The sequence below is a fragment of the Vicugna pacos genome, chromosome 11 (assembly GCF_048564905.1).
Source record: "Vicugna pacos chromosome 11, VicPac4, whole genome shotgun sequence".
Lineage (NCBI taxonomy): Eukaryota > Metazoa > Chordata > Mammalia > Artiodactyla > Camelidae > Vicugna > Vicugna pacos.
The window spans coordinates 44011162-44028102 of record NC_132997.1 but is presented as its reverse complement, the minus strand read 5'-3'; the positions used below and the strand labels follow the sequence as shown (position 1 = coordinate 44028102).

The following is a 16941-nucleotide window of genomic DNA, read 5'->3' as shown; positions in this document are numbered from 1 at the left end:
TCTGTCCGTGTCAGACGGCAGATGGAGAGGGGGCAGCTGGCTCAATAGACCCTCCACCCTGAGGACCCTACTTCCTACTGCACTGGCTGTGTGCAGGCCACAGGACTCGGCATTCTCTGAGCAGAGGGCTCGCCTCCTCTGGAAACTGCTTCTTCCTCGCCGTGTCCCTGGATTCCCGGAGGGAGGCAAAGGAAGAAGGGGGTGCTGGGGCAGCAAGGAGGTGGGGTGGCTGCACTCAGAGGGAGCAGGGCCCAGGAGGACCTCCTGGCCTCCACCAGGAAGGCCCCTTGGAGAGAGTCTGACCCGGGTCCTTAGCATCGCGACTTGTCTACCTTTGCAGCATCCTTGGCAGGACAAATGGAGGGAGAGCCACGCCACTGTCCTGGTCAGGACACACTGGTGGCAATGACCTTAACTCAGACAAAGCTGAGCAGAAGGAGACTCCTATGACAAGGAGGAACGGTGGGACGGTCACAGAGAGGAGTCGGGGCCTTGGGGGCTGGAACGGACTTCACACTGCGGGGGGCTTCTCTCCAGCAGTGTCTCCCCCCTTCTCTGCATGTTGGCCCTTTCTCCTCTGCAGCACGCAGACCCCCTCCCCTGCCGGGAGACACGCGCCAGCAGCCCCACATTAGAACTGTGTGGCAAAATCAGCCGATTTCTCCTGGTATTTGTGTATCAGTCCCAGGCCTGAGTTACGTGCCTGTGTGTGTCTCAGGACTTTTCCCCTTTAAACCAGGAGTCTGGGGAAGCTTGCTGGGGACACAGAATTAGCTACCAACACCCACCTGCCTAATATACTGATACACCAAGTTAGTGAGGAACCTGGCTCCAGATTAAGGAGCAGGAACAACTCCCACTGGCACCTACTCTGAGCCTGGCCCTGTGACTGACATCACTTACCTCATCCATCCTATGCTGACAAAAGCCCAGAGCAGAGCAGCGCCCTGACTGCTTGAGAAACATTGCTCAGGAGGAAGGGCCTGGCCGGCTGCAACCCTGGGCTCTGAAGCTGTAATCAAACGTGTGTCTGTGCTGTTGTCTCTTTGTTTACAAATGTCAGGTGGGTGTCCTCACCCTGTAGAAGTACTCGGATCCTGCGAGGCCCCAAGCCCTCCCCACGAACTCTGCTAATCTCTGGCACTCCTGGGTTCCTTAGTGACCCCTTTTTTTCTCTCCTCAGCCCTGGCAGAATTGGATTTTTATTTTGTAAATAAGAAATCTCACAGCAAGTGTTTTGTGACTGAAATTATTTTGATGGAGATTCGGGGCGGGGTGGCCCATAGCCTTGGGTGTGTGTGGCTGGCTCCCTTGCTTCGTCCCCTGCCATCTCTGGGCTCAGGAACCCTGATTTTCAGTCCTGAGTTATGTATGGGGCAACTCAGCTTACCCCAGCTTGGCCTCCCCAAATGTGCGTATCCAAACCTAGCAAGGTTTCTGGAAGTTCACAGGTCTTTCCTTTTAATAGGACCTGCTTACTCTCCTTAGAAGGCAATGGGGTGAGAATAGTCTTTTCCCAATATGTAAAGCTAGGATTATACTACACAGGCTGTCCCCGCTAGTGATATATCATGAGTACACTTATATGCCAACAGATACCCTCAGCATCAATTCTAATGGCTGTATAGGATTTCATCCTATAGACAGGCCATGACTGATTAATCTAAACCCCCTTTACTGCACCCATCAGTAATTTTGAAATTTCCACAGTTATGACTCATGATGTACTAATTATTCTTAACGTATGCCACAGAACCCCCAAGGTCATGACCCCTGAGGGCTATCCTGGGAGAATCACAGGTAATGGGCAAGGATCTACCTAATCATCCACCTGCTAATTGGGCAAATATCCATTCTTTCTCCCCTGTTACTAACGGTCATTTTGATCACATACTAAATAACTGCATATGTATTTGGATCAGTGTCTGGGCTTTCTCACATCATTCTGCCTGTTTTTGTGTCAGAACTGAAATGTCTGTTTTAGAAGTCTGAATACCGGCGGTATAGAGTTCAGTGGTCCTCAGGGTTTTCTAGGCTGTTCTTATCTGTTCATTCTTTTGGCTTCCCTGGGAACCGTTTTATCAAGTCTCTCCTCCATATCCCAAGTAAATTTCAGGATTGGCTTGAAACTGTATTAAACGTATGAATTACCTGAGATTGTATTAGTTACGTATTGCTGCATCACACATTACTCCAAGGTTTAGCAGCTTAAAACAGCACGTCTACGTCTCACATCCTTTCTGAGGGTCAGGACTCTAGGAACATCTTCACTGGGTGATTCTGACTCAGGGTCTCTGGTAAGGTGGCAGTGAAACTGTTGGCAGGGGCTGCAGTGAAACTGACCACATCCTCGGCCAGCCTCGCTCATGTAACTGTTGGTAGGAGGCTTCAGTTCCTTGACATGTGGCTTCCCCATGAGTGAATGATGAGAGAAAGAGAGAGAGAGGGAACCCGAGGTGGAAGCAGAAAAGTCTTTTATAACCTAATCTCAAAAGTGACAGACCATCACTGGCCGATCCTACTGATCATACAGACCAACCCTGACATGTGTGAGAGGCGTTAACAAGGTCAGGAATGCCGGGAGGCGGGGCTCATTGGGAAGCGTCTTGAAACTAGCACAGAGGTGAACTGAACATTTTTCAGTATTAGGTCTTTCTGATCATGACATGGTGTGTCCCTATACTAACTTAAATCCTAAGGATGCTCTCAGGGAGGACTTTTATTGCATTTTTTTTTTAAGTGGCCAATAGCTTCTATTTTTTTCCTACACACACACACACTTACCCCTGGAGAGTTCATAAATACTATGAAGAGTTCAAAAGGCTACTTAGTTACAAGATCTATGTCAAGAGGGCTCACTCCAAAACTTAGTTTCCCGGTTGCCATCTGGAACAGGAAGACTCTTTGGGGAAATTCTACAAGAGTACAGTGTGATAATTATCCTCATTATAATATGTCTACTAATTTTCTCTTTGAAAATTAAGAAAAAAATTTTATACCAGAGGATTTTTACTTGTCTTCATATAGGCCCACATATTGTTTGTTAAATTTGTTCCTATATTTCATATCTGGTTACTATTGTGAACAAGGATCTCTTTCACATTGTATTTTCTAAGTAGCAGTTGGTTGCACTCATACAGGGACACAATTGATTTTTATGGCCCTGATTTTTCACTGGAGCTTAACTGGTGACAAAGCAGAAATTCCTCTAGACTTTCACTGAGCCCTTGGATCCTAAAACTGAGACCAGGTAAGATTTTAAATGTGCTCTTGGGACCAACTCCCCCAAGTGACTATGTGCCAGGGAAGTGGGTGGGATGTAAGGGGTGGGCCTTCCAGCAGCCCATCTTGATGTGGTGACTGTTGTGCTCAGGACTGCCAGAGACAAAATAATGGGGTTCTCTGGCTATCTCTCCACCTTGCCTTCCAGGGAGCACAAGTTCTAGCCTTCCTGGCTACGCCTTACGTCTGGCTTTGCCTGCACGTCCCTCTCTGGGGGTGGGCATCCGTGTGGACAAGGCTGTGTACGTCCTGCCCCACCAGCACTGACCTCCAGAGGCAAATTTGTTGTGGTCACATTTTAAAACCTCTAAAATACATTTTATTTCAGTCACATGAATTACATACCTTATCCACTGTACAAAGCAATACAGGATTGTCTAAAGTGGTCTCCCTCCCATTTCCAGGAAGAAAGCAAGAAATCAAGTGTGTGTTCTTCCGTATTTTTTCCCTTTGTCTATACAAAAATAATCAAACATAGAATTTTTAATATGGATTGCACAGTACCCAATATTCTGCATGTGGCCTTTTCATTTTTCCACCGTGGACATTTTCCCTGGCCAAAGCAGATAGACTCCAAGCTCTGTGATAAGTGTTAGTTTTCCTTACTGGGCAGCCCCCAACCCACTGAGGATCATTCAGGTGGTTTCCAGTCACTTGCAACAACATTGCGTGCTCCTGCCCCCAGGGGCAAGTGTGTTAACATGCAAAGTTAAAAATATCAGATGGGCCAAAGTGAGGTAGGAAGCCCCATGAAAAAGACCAGCAGGACCCCCAGGCAGGGCCATCAGTCTCCTGCCAGCACCATCCGGTTCCCTGGCCCACCGGCATTATCTCACTTTTTGCCTCTGTAGCAGCTTGCTTTTAGGAAAGCAAAACTTACTCCTAAGATTCTATTGGGTCCCTGAGCTAACTCCTGATTGGTCCATTTCTATCACTCCTGAATGGTCCATTTCTACAAAGTTCATTCCTAATTAGTCAACTTTGTTATACTTTATTTACATATGATGTTGCAAAGTCTAGACTGGCAGCCTATAAAAAGCCTGTGTAAACCTACAGATGGGGTCCAGAGCTTGGAGTGTTAACTCCTGTGGGCTCCCTGGTATCATAAACCTGAGTTCTCCAATCCTCCCAGTGGTCTGTCCTCCAGATCCAGGTCTGTCCCCCAGATCCAGGTTGCTGTGGCAACTGAGCTGTAACACACTTTGCTGCAATAAAAGAAAAATGAAAACAAAATAAAACCAGGTGGAAGGCGGCAGAAAACCCTGTCTGATTACCTCTGGGCCCCCTTGCTGTGGGCTCCTTTCATCTGCGTGGCCCTTGCCACCTGGGTCCCCGCTGCACCGGCGCTGGGTGCCCGAAGGGGTCCTCCTCCTCCACGATGGCGCGCGTGGCCACCGCTGCGCTACTGCTGGGCCTGCTCTCCCACGTGCAGGAGACGCTCCTGCTCCAATCGGCCACCAGGGGGCGCTCTAGGCCGGGCCGAGCGGCTTCCTCGGTAGGAGGAGGGCAGCTGGCAAGCAGACGCCAGGCCAGAGGTGGCGCCCAACCGGGCAGGGCAGCTCCCAGCCGCGCCAGCCAGAGCGTGTCTTCCCGGAAACCGCATCCAGCCTGCCCCTCCGCTGCGCTCCGCGCTGGGCCTCCTGCCCCACTGACCTGGGCTTGCCAGGGGCCGCTCCGGCTGCTGCAGCACAAAACGGGGCGCTACCGGGGTGGTTCGCATCTGGCCGCCACTCACCCTCTCGCAACAGTGTCACCTTCGCAAGGGTGACACCATCGCCGCTCGGCCAGAGGACTGGACCTGACGCCCACGGCAGTCTGCCCATTCCCGCCGCTCCGTACGGGGGAGGTGAGGGGCTCTCCACCCCCTTGTAGGCGTCCGGGGGACCCAGAAAGAAAGAAGCGGCCAGTGGAAGGTTACACTCCTTTCGTGCCCTCCTCGTGCGTCTCTTCTCCGGACGCCGGCTCCCACCCAGCCACAGTCAGGACAAGGACGTTAAGAGCTGTGCTGGAGGCGGGAGGAGGCTGGGGAAGGCCTCCGTCTAAGAAACTGCCCGAGCCAGGAGGCCCGGTAGGGTCAGTCACGAAAGGTCTGGGGTGGGAGAAGAGAAGAAGAGGACGGGTAGGAGTCCACGGCCGGCACTGCATGGCCAGAGCCAACGTGTGGAGGCTCCAAAGTCTGGGTCACATGGGGACAAGACAGCCGGACCTGGGGGAGGGGCAGCCTGGCCCTCCACACTTCTTTTTGGTCCTGTGGCTTTAAAACTCATCTGAAGCCGCTCAGTCCTTCCTGTGGTGCTTCCTGCAGGAAAAGAGCACCCACTCACACCCAGGCTCCATCACTCTTGGCTGCCTGACCCACGTTTGGTCCTCATGGAGAGGGAAGCAGAGATGAGAGTCACTCGTCCAGTGAGGTCACAGTGCCAAACCCCATTTTTTTTTTCCTGGTGGGGCTGCAAAACATCCAAAGATTCATAGTGTCCAGTGGATGTCAAATGTGAAATTTGGATGGAGTCCCAGGGTGGCAGCCTATAGATTGGGTGGCGGTAGGCAAGTTGCTTACCTTCTCTGAACCCGTTTCCTTGTCTTCATAAAAGGGCAGCTGGGAGGAGCTCTAAGCACCTGCTTGGGTGAGCTTTGGGTCTCAGCATGAGCAGCACCTTCCCCCCTCACAGTCAAAAGAGAGGTGGGTTCCCTCCAAATAGGAAGCAACATGGGCCCCGTCTAGGGGGCTTCAGGTCAGGTCGTGGGAGGACAGAGGAGCCACACTTTCCAGCTTTCTTTGCAGTGCTCTCTGGATACTTGCAACACCAAAGACATCAGCACTGACCAAAAATGACCCCAAATTGGGGGTGAATCTGCCAGCACATGAATAACTTTAGAACCTCACTGTAGGGAAAAAGGGAGAGGATGTCTGCCTCCTTCATGTCCTTAAATTCCTAGATAGAGCGCCTTTAGGTGTCCCTACCGACTCCGTTTTGCTTTCTTCCTTGGCTGCAACACAGAGAAGGAGAGCTGTTTTCTCCTCCAAGGCAGTTAGAAGCATTACCTCAGTAGCCTGATGTCCTGGAAAAGAGGAAGGTTGGCAGTGATGGAGTAGGTAGAGTGAGAGGCTGAGCAGCATTGAAGCTCCTGGCTGGCTCCTCTGGCCTGTTTGACTTTGGCTCAAGAGACATGGAATTAATAGGCGAAGCTTCCTCCCCCTCCTCCTCTTACCTGCGGAGGACAGATCGATTCCCCGTTGGCCGGGGCAGTGTCATGGATACAGCTGGTGTCATCATTACCCTCCACTAACAGATCACTCGACACCTGCTGGGCCCGGCAGGGCTGGGCCTGGGCATCGCCCTGCAGAGTTGAAGGCTTGGATGTGCTCCCATTGTCCCAGAGCCCAGGGGCGGTCAGGACACAGGCTCTGCTGGGATGTGGTGCTCGGTGACCCACCAGAAGGACTAGATCGCTCTTGGTGCTGGATCCCCGTTGCGGGTCCCAGCTGCCTCTTTACTTCCTGCTGCCTGGTCTCTGTTGCTGTCCAGGGCAGGGGAGATGAGCGTGTCGCTGGCTGAGAGCTGAGGCAGAGTGACGATGCTGCATGGAGAGGGGACTCTGGGAGTGGCCCTGGCGTGAAGAGCCAGGGGTGAGGAGTGGCCTGCCTTGTGCATCCCGGTGGCACGATGCTGCAGCAGATCCTGCACGACATGTACATTGACCCCGAGCTCCTCGCTGAGCTCAGCGATGTGCAGAAGCACATCCTCTTCTACAAAATGCGAGAGGAGCAGCTGAGGCGCTGGAGGGAGCGTGAAGCCTGGGAGGCCCTGGCCCAGGTCGAGGGCCTCAGGCCCCCGAAAGTCAAGCGAGGTATGTGGCTGGGAGTCACCAAGGGGCTGACCCCTGGCCTCCCGGGAGGTGGAAATTTGTTGATGTCAGGTTGTGTTCTTCTTTAAAATGGGCGCTGGTGTGATGTGAGCTGGGGGCTTGAAACCCTTGTTCTGTGAGCATCCCGTCCCATTAACCTGGGCGTCTATCTTTTGACAGGGTCTGTAGGCCTGCAGAGGGGGCTTCCTAAAGGCATTGGGGCACGGGGACTTGCTGTGTCTTGTTGTGGGAGGTCCAGATTCTGGGAAGACACCATCGAGATCTCAGATGGTGCTCAGACCCTGTTGGTGACTGCCTGGTAGGGGAGAAGCCATGTTCTTGACACTTGCTGGTGGTTCTGGACAGAGAGGGCCAGGGTGCAATAAAGACACGCAGTTCCTCCCTCCCTTATGTCCTCAGCTCGGGGCAGCACGGTGCCCTGTGCCCCTCCTCCCTGTCCCCGTGTGAGAGGATGCTTTAGGTTGCGCTCGAGTCATCAGGAGAGAGGGTGTCAGGGAAAGTCCAGCACTAAGGGTGACCGGCTCCAATGGCAACAGCAACTGCAGACCAGAAGCAAGGGCCCGACCTATGTTCATGTGGTTTATACGTGGTGACGTGCCAGTCAGGCCCGAGGACTGGGGCACCTGCGAGTGAGGGCGCACCTGAAGCAGTCAGGCTGCGGAGGCTTGGAGCAGGACTCCGCATCCTGCGGGGGAGGGTACTTCATGTGGACGCTGCACTTTACAGTTTGCAAAGCCCGTTCATCTTCTGCCTCGCTTGCTGTCCACAACTCCCTCTTGGCCTCCATACTGTTCGCCAAGAACGAAGTGTAGACTTGATCTGTTTTTAAGTTTCCAATCCAGGACAAAGTCCTGATTCTGGCCTGGACATACAGACCCCCTTGGTGACCTGGCTCGCTCTCTCCACCCCAGGCTCACTGCTAGACAGCCCCTGCCGTGTGCCACAGGCCACCCTTGCCCCCATCTGGACATCTTGCTCTGACCTCTGTCTTTACATGCATGGTTCTTCCCACTGGGGATATTCTCCCACCTTCATCCTCCTGACACACTCCTGCAGGAGTGAACCCTGCCTCTTAGAGTCTCTTGGGGATGCTCCTGGCACAGGGAAATACTTGCTCCTCAGTGGCTCCTTGCTTGGCATGTGGGTCCCCTCCCTGCCTAGTACCTGCCACACTGTCAGTGTCATTCACCATCTGTTTGCCTGGCTCTGCCAGGAGACTCAAAGCCACGGGAGTGTAGGACCATCATCCATTCTGTGTTCCATCCTTGGGTCTAGCTTGGAGCTGTGCAGAGTGTTAAATCTCTGCTTTGAACGAGACACAGCAGGACCCTAAGTGGGGAGAGCTGTGACTTGGCTGCATGTGGCAGTGCCAAGGCTGGGGCTGCGCTGGCATCTGCCGTCACTTATGGTGAAAATGGCAGGCTGCCTTTCCTGCCCCTGCCAGCCCGAACCCTGGGGCCTCCTGTCATCTGTACGGTAGCTCTTCTGGAAGGAAGACGGATGCCTAAAGCTTTAACTGCAAAAATATTTTTATAGCGATCTGTCACACATTGACATCTACATTTTCACGTATAAATTATACATTAAGCTCGTTTGAGTTTCTGGTGCAGAAGACTCTTTTTCCGGATAATTAATTTTCTGATTTATAAAGAATGGAGGAGAGGACAAAGCACACGGAGGAATGTGTGTCTTCCAGGTTAGGATCCTGCTCAGATCTCAGCTTTCTGCTTCGGTCCTGCTGTGGAACAGACCGCGGGGATGCTCTGGGGGATGGGCTCAGCCCCAGAGGCTGAAGGGCTTCTGGATAAGGGTCCAGGATGCCCAGTGCCCACTTCCCGTCCTGGGATCAGGATGGAGAGTTGCAGCAGCCCCCGACCTGGTCTGTGACCTTTCCATGTATCAGATGCCTGTCCTCACTGAGTGCCCCCTAGCTCTGTGGCCCTGTCCCGGGTAAGGAAGCCTAGGCTCTCAGAAGTGATGCAGTCCACCAGAAGTCACCTAGCAGCTAAGGATGGAGACGGGATACCCATCCTGTGACTTTGGCCTTGGTCCACTGACTCATGTTTTTCTATTCATTCATTTCTGAACTTAGGACTTCAGTTCAGTTGATGATCTTTGCACACATTCATTTGTTCATTCATTTATTCACTCATTCATTTCCCTTCGTCCACATTACTAAGTGCTGACCTGGGTGAACGGGACAGAGCTCTGGCTCTTGAAAGTGACCTACCAACTGATCCCAGGGACCCAGCCACCTGGAGAGTCAGGAGCGAGCTCCGGGGCAAAGCGGTGTGTGTGGGGACAGGCTCCATCGGCCGGAGCTTCTCTCTTCTTTACTTTCACAGGTGCTCCCTTCCCAGCTTTTGCCTCCCTCCCTCCCGTTTATCCTGAAGGAAGCATCTGCTGTATCCTGTTGACGTGTGAGCCAGCCCTTTGGGATCCCTGAGCACAGCTCACTCAGTGCTGGTCAGCCTGGAATAACATTAAATCCTCCGGCCCATCGCCCCAGTCCTGCTGGTCCCCTAAGACCTCCCTCATCTCTTCTGAGGACGCTTCCCAGCCCCAGGCAGCCTGCCCTCACTATCCCTAGGGCTCAGGTAGGACAGGGTGTGCCTTGTCCCTGAGAACGTCTCTGCTTTTCAGTTGTGCCTGCAGAGGGAGGGAGTCAATGCTGGTGATACAGATTCTTCCAATTTACAGGAACCTCAGGGGTTGTACTGATCCTCAGACACACGTTTGGGGTCCACAGAAGTAAGCTGGGGTGAACGATGACCCCACGGCTGGGCACACCTCACTCCCCTGACCGTGTGCGCATGACTTTCTGTTTTCACTTTATACTTTGCTGAGAAGCTTCTGGGCTTCTGCCCTGATGTGGAAGATACAGACTCTCAGCTTATGTTGTTTTCCCATCTGCCATCATGTTTGCTGTTTGTCATATTTCCGATAAAATTTGATGTGCGACAGGATTTTTGTGGTGTACTGAGACTCTGGGAAGGCATGTTATCACATTATGTCCCTGCGAGATTTAAGCCGCGCCCCTCCAGCCTTACTGTGCCGTTTTCAGTCCCTTCCCGTCTTAGTGCCCTTTGTCACCACGGGAACCCGCACCCCGTGTAAGGAGCTGCAGCCTTCACAACCTCCCGGCCCCGTCTCTGCTTGCCCGGTCATCCCAGTGTCTTGGAGCTGGAGCTGGGTGTCACCTGGGACACAGGACACGTGTTCACACTGCTGCTGCGACCCAGGAAGCTTCCCCACATGGTCTTGTCAGTTCTGCCATGATTGGCAGTTTCTGTCAGGGTTAAACCGATTCCTCTGTGACCATCTCCTATCCATCTAGACATCCTTTGCTTGGGAACCAGACCTCTCTCCCCACCCTCCTTCCTGCTTTCTCCTTTACCATGGCTGACACCCGCCACGCTGCAAACCAAACTTGTAGCCTCACGGAGGTGCCTTATTGTTACCTGCACAGCCAGCTCTCCGCTGAAATCCCTGCATCCCGCCTGCGCTGGCCCGCTGGCCACCCCAGTCCAGCCTCTGGAGGGCTCTGAGTCCAGCTGTCCAGCCCCCTCTGCTCCCGTTCCCCACAGCTGGGGTCAAGAGGCTGCTCCCACGTGCTGGGCCCACCTCTCTCTGCCCGCCCAGCCTGTGCCGCTCCCACAAGCAGCCCTGACCTGGGGCTGGAGACGCCCTCCCTAGCATCCTGTCCCTCAGCTTTCAGCCACGGCCGCTGCACGTCTGCCCTGGACTCGGTGCCCAGATGGGCCTGGCCCACGCTCTCGTGAAAGCTGTGTGACTCAGTCCTTCTCACTGGGCATCTGCCTTCTCTCTGTTTCCTGGGAGCTGTCCAGTAACCGTGGCAACCTCACCTGCTGGACCTGGGCCCTCCTGGCCTCGGTGTGTCATGGGAACCTGTACTTCCTGCCCACATTCCCAATGCTCCCGTGTTCTCAGTGGTTCCCCTGCCTCACGCCCTACAACGTTTCTCCACAGAGCAGCCAAAGTGCCCTTTTAACACAGTAATTAGCTCATGCATCTCCCTGCCTCAGTGGCTTCCACTGCACGCAAAGAAACACAAATGCTTGTCACGGGCCTCTGCCCACTCTCTGTCCTAATTTCCACTCATTCGTGTCCCTCTGTGTGGAATGTTCTTTTCCCAAGTCCCTGTGAGTCTGGTCCCTGCCCGCCTTCATCTCTCAGTTCAGTGTTGAGCTCTCCACTGAGCACCGCTCTCAAGGACCCCACCCCAGCCTCTCTCTTACGACACCCCGCCTGATTTTCTTCATTGCACTTACCACATCTGGAAATATCTTTTTTTCTTTTCTTGTGGTAGAATACACACAACATAAAATTGACCATTTTAACTGTTTTAAGGTGTGCAGAAAAATCAGTGTCATTTAGTCCGTTCAAATGCTGTGCAGCCCCAATCTCTATCACTGTCATCACCCCAAAGGAAACCGCATACCCATTAGGTAGTCGCTCCCCACCCCCTCGTCCCTGCGGCCCCCAGCAACCACTCATCTGCTTCCTGTCTCTATGGATTTGCCTCCTCCTCCTCCTCCTTCTTTTTCAAATGTATCTGTTTGCTTGTTTATGGTCCGTCTCCTCCATTAGCCTGAAAGTGCCATGAGATGGTGGATGTTTCTGCATTTTCCCATCCCAGCATCTGGAACAAAGCTTATGGATAAGGTTGGCAGCGGCTGCGGGTGAGTAACTGCTAAGACCCTTGCATGCGAGCTGTGCTAGAGGGCCGTGATGGAAGAGGCAGGTGTTAAAGGATTTCTTTCTTGAGTCAAAGGCTGTGAGCTGTGCAGAATGACCCCTCCCCTAGACCTTGGAAATCTTCAGTAAAGGTATAAAAATCCCATATACTTGTGTTCTGGAAGACGCTGTGGAAGCTGAGATACAAGCTATAATATCTAAGTAACGATAATTCTGTCACTTTTTTGCTGCATACTTACTATTCATTTCCTTTTCATTTCTTGTTTTAGGATTTTGACTTAGATTTTAGTTTGACCAAAGCTCTTTTTTTTCCTTTGCATCTGCTCAGTGTGCTTTGCCTGGATCTTTTCTTCCCCCTACCTTTTGTTACCCTTTTTTTCTAAATTAAAAAATTTTTTAAATTTAATTAAATTAAAAAAATTTTCCCCATTAACGGAGGCACTGAGGATTGAACCCACGACCTCGGGCACGCCAAGCACACACTGTACCACTGACCTATACCCACCACCCACTGATGCCATTTTGTTTTAAGGAAGTCTGTTGAAAAATGTATATTAAATAGCATATGTCATTTAAAAACTGATTTAAAAAATATTCTCGAGCTCATTTTCTTTATCAAGAGTGAAACATTGTCTACGGAAGGTGAGAAACTTAAGGATATTTTAATAGCCCTCTCCATGATTTTGTTGGTATAATCAAGAATTTTGGACTGATTTTCTTTACTTATTTATCTTTCAAGACCTTTTTTTCTTATGCTGATAGTAGTCTCATAATCAAATCATGGTAACAGTAGTTACTTGGACACGATCTCCACTCGGTACTCCTTGCTCCTCACCTTTTTCCCTCTGAGGGGAAGTGATAAATATTTTATTCCCCCTTTGCCCCCTTGTGCAAGCGATTTGGCCAACCCAGCAGCACACCCCTCGCTGTTAGGGTTCTCTGCATGTCACACGGGCGTCATTAAACATCAAGGGAAATCCATGTTTGAAGCTGTCTCCTGCCCCAGCCCTGTTCTTGCTGTCGCAGTGTGGTGGGACACCACTGATCTGGGCATGCTGATTTTCTTCAACTCCCGTTTTGAATTTTTCTGTGAGTTCCAACAGGTTTCCGATGGATCCACTTGGATCGTCCTGGGGGCTATGACTGTGTGGAACGCTGGGGGAATCAGAGGCATGGATGGCCTGGATTTCTGGGTGTAGCTCTTTGGGGCTATTGCTCATGGTCCCTTTCCTGGGCACTGGGAACAGTGCTTCTAGGACAGTGCCACCAGGGGGAGGGTGGGGGAGGCCACTGACAGAATCTCCCCCTGGTTTCACGCAGTGTTGGATTATCCACCAGTACTACCTCATTCCTTTTATTAAGAAAATGTTTCCAGTCCACAGCAAATATTCAAAGACTAATTCTGTGGGGAGGGAGAATGGTTGAACTTTTTCAGGGAATATATGTAATAAGGAGAGAAAAAAAGGTGTTTGGCGGTGGAGGAGGGTGTCCAGAGTCCTGTTCAGGGCAGACAAGAGGTAAAGAGTCCCCTGTGCCAAGGTAGTTGGTAAACTGGGGCCGAGTGTGGGTCTGAGGGACCAGTGAAGGCAGCAGATGAGCAGTGGGGGTGGGTGCGGCAAGCTTCCCAGCCGGAGCCCTGACATTAGGCAAGAAGAACGTCATGAGAAGTAGTGTATCTGATGATACGGGGCTGTCCACCTGACCCCAGAGACGTGGCCTAGCGCCCACCTGAGCCCTGCAGCTCTCCAGATCCTGCCCCGTCTTCCAGACTCCCACACCCGAAGTGATGTTCCACTAGCTCATTTCCTGAGGGGCTCCAGGGTGGGAAATGACAGTGTTACAGACCCTTTGGTTGTGTTTGCTATTTTCAGCATGCCTCTAGCATGGTGGAATGGAATCAGGTCCCCTGGATTGTCATCTTGGTTCCACTGGAGTGACCTTGGAACATCACCTGTGCAGTGGGAGTAACAGTGGTTGGGAGGGTTCAAAAAGCTTCAGCAGGTGGCAAAGCTCCTGCCACCATGCGGGGCACCTGAGAGCCAAGTCCTGTTCACCTCCTTCCTTTCCTCACCCCTCTCCCCACACGTCTGCCTCTGATGGCAGGTGCCCTTGGAACTGGTGCAGCCTCTTCCTGTGTGCTCCACCATGAAACCCCGGCTATAGGACCGGCTCCATCACTGCCTCTCCAACCTCAGTTTTTTGGAGTCTCAGGGATGAAGTGGGTGCGGGACTTTCCTGAGTCTGTCAAGTCATTACCCCTTGTGTGGTTTTGCGTCTTAGAATACATTGGAGGAAACTCCTGTAAAAGGCGATCCTTGGTAGTTGCGATGCTGATAAGCTTCCTATGGGTGAAGCAAAGATGGTCATTAATGTGGGTGGGAGGACTTGTCTTTGGGGAATTGCTGTGATCTGCTGACAGTTGGAGGCACAGGGTATAGCCTGGGACCACCCTAGTCATGACTGTGCAGCTGGGCGTGGGACCCCCACCTGGGCAAAAAGCCCCTAGGAATCTCTGAGAGCTGTGTGTATGAATGGTTTGCATTCCACAGGTGGCTTAGGGCATGGAGAGAGGGGCCAGGGGCCAGACCACTCCACTCGCCTGGACTGTGAGACCCCACGTGGGTCTTCCATGGCATTGATGCTCGGCCCAGGTGTGTGGACTTGACCTTGGTGGGGCGCCACTTTCTGCCTCCTCAGCCCGGTTTGCCTCCACATGGCAGACAGAAAGGTGGGGCAGCAGTGCTGGTGACTGGGCTTCTCAGTGGTCCAGTCTCAGCATCGCTGAGGGATGATGTCTCCCGGTTTCCCTGCAGCTCACTTCCGTCTTCTGTGATGAGGGTTGGGGTTTCTGGGTGGCTGTGAGGCTGAAGGAGCCACTGGGCAAAGTTCCAGAGGCAGCCCAGGCTGGGGGCCTCTGTAGCTCACCCCTCACTCCCCTTTCCTCTCTGCCTTCCCCATGCCCAGTGCTGGGGTTCTGACTGAAGCAGCTCCGCCAGTGCCCGCGGCTCCCCATCTCCAGTGCCAGCCTTGCAGAAGCTGCAAAGCCCCAGACTCGCCGGGCGGGCAGAGGGAGGAGCCAGGCAGAAGCCATTGTGAGAGAACACGGGGGAACCCATCATGATGGCTCCTGGTGCTCAGCAGGCATGGGTGTCCCCAGGGGTGAGGGTGCAGTTTTCTGGGCTGTGGAGAGAGATCAGCCTGTATCTGGAAGGAGAGAACTGAAGGCATGGCCTCGTCTGGCTGGAGGCTTTTGGTAAGGGGGAGCCGGGAGGGGTTCCCTCTCTAGGAGGCTCAGGTTCTGGAAGCTAAGGAGGAAGGGTCAGGGCCGTAGGAAGAATGAGGTCCCAGAGCAGCTGCATTCTTTAGAATGAAGGTGAACTCACCCAGATGGAGCGCCTTGCCGCCTCTGCGTCTGGCCTGTCCGGGGCTCTTTACAAAGTGCCTGTTTATCTCACCCGCTTAGGGACCTGGGGTTGGGTCCTTTGTGTTGCATGATATCTAAGATGCCATAGCTTGAAAGACACGCCGTTTTAAGCTACTACTTAGAAAGCTGTAAATTAAACCATGATACACCATTGTGTGTAAGACACATCTTGATTTGAGAATTGTTAAAATGCATGTCTTCAAAGTAATGAAACAGGTTATTATCTCATTTTGAGTTGAGGCGGAGTTAGAATCCTGGTCCAGGCCTGCGGGAGCGCCACTTCCCTGTCCTCACAGCTGCTCCCAGGGTCAAAGGACAGATTCCAGGTGATTAAAGACCAACGCAGAAAAAGCCAAAACAAAACAAAATTAGAGAAATGATATAAAAAGAAAATATGAGAGAATACTGGGGAGAGTGAAGTCGTCCTTAAAAGAAGACACAACTAGAAAATAAAAAGGACAAGAAAGATAAATATGACTAGATTTTTAAAATCTTGTTAAAAGCTACCAGAGTTTAAAAAAGAACAAAACAGGAGATAAGGGAGAGTACAATATTTGCAACGTACGTAAAGGGCAGAGGACTCGTATCCAGAGAACATAAAAAAGCTCCCTAAATCCATTAGCAAAAGACCAACAGTAGAAAAATGGGGGCAAAATATAGAGAAGCCATTCACAGGAGTAAAATTTCGAATCACAAAGACCATGAGGAAAGGAGTTCAACCTCACTAGTAAAGCACATCATTGCACATTAAAACAATAATACTAGGAAAAGTTAAAGAGGTTTGTTAGTAATAATGATGAGCATTCAGGGAAGGAGATTGTCACCTACACAGCCAAGGAGGGACATTTAAAGAGGGACAGAGTTTCTGCAGGTTCCCAGAGAGCTTGAACCCACAGGGATGGGGTCGATAAAGGCCAGTTCTCCTTACCCCTCACTTTCTCCCAGATGCTGCCAAAAGCGCATGGGCTATTTGAACAGACCGGGTTTTGCTCAGCTCTGGATGGAAGGAAGCACCTCTCCTGCCTGTTGCAGGGTCCCAGCTGGGGGATGGTGGGCTAGCTGCCCAAGTGTAATTTTCTTCCCTTGCTTCAGGGGTGACCATGCCTGCCACCTCCCTCCTTCCCTGTCTGCCTGGAGGTCAGCAGGGGCAGCTTCTGAGAAAGGCCACCAGCTGGTTATCTCCCGACTCCCTGTAACCGGACCCAGGTCTCAGCTCCACTCCAGGGAGCTGGGCAGAAGTAGCAGGTTGCAGGCGGCTGCCTGCCTCTCTGTTATCTCTCCCAGGGGCTAGCATTACTGCTTTCCAGGTTTTTCTCACATAAGAATTAGCAGAGCTTCCTAGGATTCTCCCATTGGGAACCAAATTTTGCATTTGACTTTGGGATTTAAATAATCGGGGCTCATTTCCACACCTGTTTTCCCCGTGTCCTTTCAAAATGACATGACTTTGGGCCTCGGGGAGCATTTATCCTTATCCTGTCTTCTCACTGACGTGCTCCTTATCTGACGACCACCGTTGGGTTCTCAACACATACCATAAATGATTTCAAATGTTTAAAATTTGTTGAGTTTTTTTTTTAATGGCTGAGAATATGATCTATGTTGGTGAATGTTCTGTGTGCACTTGAAAACAAAATATTCTGCTG

General features: G+C 51.9%; 1 protein-coding gene across 1 annotated transcript in view; it reads left to right on the top strand.

Annotated features, from left to right (window-relative positions):
* Positions 1-6181: 6181 nt before the first annotated feature.
* Positions 6182-16941, top strand: part of SH2D4B (SH2 domain containing 4B) — an 83594-nt gene continuing 72834 nt past the window's right edge. Inside the window, exon 1 of the mRNA XM_015245543.3 lies at positions 6182-7134. Within this exon, the coding sequence (XP_015101029.1) occupies positions 6951-7134 (184 nt within the window). The 5' untranslated portion in view covers positions 6182-6950. The remainder of the gene's footprint in view (positions 7135-16941) is intronic.